The 1,561-nt window shown below is 38.1% G+C and overlaps 1 protein-coding gene across 1 annotated transcript; it reads left to right on the forward strand.

Moving 5' to 3' along the window:
• The first annotated feature begins 313 nt into the window (after window positions 1-313).
• On the forward strand, window positions 314-874 carry LOC110785961 (mitochondrial import inner membrane translocase subunit TIM23-3-like). The gene has a single exon (XM_021990466.1). The coding sequence runs from the start codon at window positions 314-316 to the stop codon at window positions 872-874; it is 561 nt and encodes a 186-aa protein (XP_021846158.1).
• Window positions 875-1,561: the final 687 nt, after the last annotated feature.

The raw sequence follows: 1,561 nt of genomic DNA on the forward strand, positions 1-1,561 counted from the left end.
GAAAAATTATGCCTTAATTCTTCTTATAGGGGGTCTAGATTATAATGTTAGCACAGGGCCCCTATATTGGTTGGGCCGGGCCTGCCCTGCCCGTTATTTCCTTCTTCTATTACGGAGTACCTTTGTTTTCCATAAAAAAGTACCAAAACTTATTTTTATTTTTTTTAAAAGAAAAAGGGTAGCTAATTAGAATCGACTTGGGAAAGAAGTCATCGCAAAGTTCCCTATAAAACATCCAAAACCAGTGAAAAACCCTCTGAAAATTGTATCTCCACCTTCCAAACAGAAAAAAAGCTGATCCAAGAAATCAACAATGGAGGATTTCTCTTCAGATTCAACCCCAAATTACAAACAATACAGTCCATACCAAAACCTTAACCCAAATACTCCCAACATGAAACTCTATAATCTTCCCACCACCCCCGAACACCTCTTTGAAGAAGAAGCCTTCCGAAGTCGTAACTTCTATGATAATCTCACCTTCTACACCGGCAGTTCCTACCTGACCGGTTCTGTTGTCGGCGCCGTAAAGGGCAGTTTCGAGGGACTTTCTGCCACCGAATACGGCGAGTCTCTTAAAATCCGTACTAACCGTATGCTCAACACGGGAGGTATGGTGGGTCGGAGGTTTGGCAACTCTGCAGGAATTTTGGCTGTGATATACACAGGGGTTGAATCCTCTATTATTTACAAAAGAGACACTGATGATGTTTTAGGAAGCCTGATGGCCGGTATGGGTACTGGTGCGGTGTATCGACTCCCAGCGGGTATTCGAGCAGCTGCGATCGCGAGTGTTGTTGGTGGGATTGTTGTTGGTGCTGTTGTTTCTGGGAAGCACTTGTTGACAAGATCTGTTCCCAAATTGTCTATCTGAAACTTTGGATGAGATTGCTACATTATGAATTTTATCACAATTCTAATACTTTGAATCGTTTATTTTTAAATCACAAAGGATGGTGTGATTTATTGCAATTTAGATGATGGCAGAACATCTATATTTGTTTTCTCTAGTTACATTGATGAATGTGTTAGCGCATATATCATTGTAAAATTTTGGCAATTACTAATTCATTAATTGACCTAGTTTTTTCTATCTGTTACATACTTTTGTTTATCGATGTTACATGCATCAACAGCCTCTCTATGTGTGATCAAACAATGCAGATATATTTGGATACCTGTATAGTTTGATAAGCTCTACGATTGTTTAGGGTTTGCGGGAATTAATCATATTTTGCAACCCGTATGTTGGATTAGTGATTAGATGTTTGTGTATTGTGAAAGTCTCAACCTATTAGCTTGATCAAATTCGCCTTGACAAGCTAATTTTCTTTGGAAAACCTATCGAGGTGAGTTATAATTAAAATAAAAGTAAAATTAAATGTACAATTAAAATTACCATTAAAATTTGATAATTAGCTTGTCATTGGAGTTGCTCTTATAGGACGCACAAAGTAGTCGGTAATTTACCGAGTACTTTTTTAGTCGGCAATTTTCCGACTACTTGGTTAGTCGGTAAATTACCGACTACTTTGTTAGTCGGTAATTTTTCGACTAAACA

Source organism: Spinacia oleracea, chromosome 4 (genome assembly GCF_020520425.1).
Source record: "Spinacia oleracea cultivar Varoflay chromosome 4, BTI_SOV_V1, whole genome shotgun sequence".
In the NCBI taxonomy this organism is placed as follows: Eukaryota; Viridiplantae; Streptophyta; class Magnoliopsida; order Caryophyllales; family Amaranthaceae; genus Spinacia; species Spinacia oleracea.

What these genes read in the sequence shown, in the direction of transcription:
- LOC110785961 (XM_021990466.1), top strand. Translation starts at nt 314, where the DNA reads ATGGAGGATTTCTCTTCAGATTCAACCCCAAATTACAAACAATACAGT.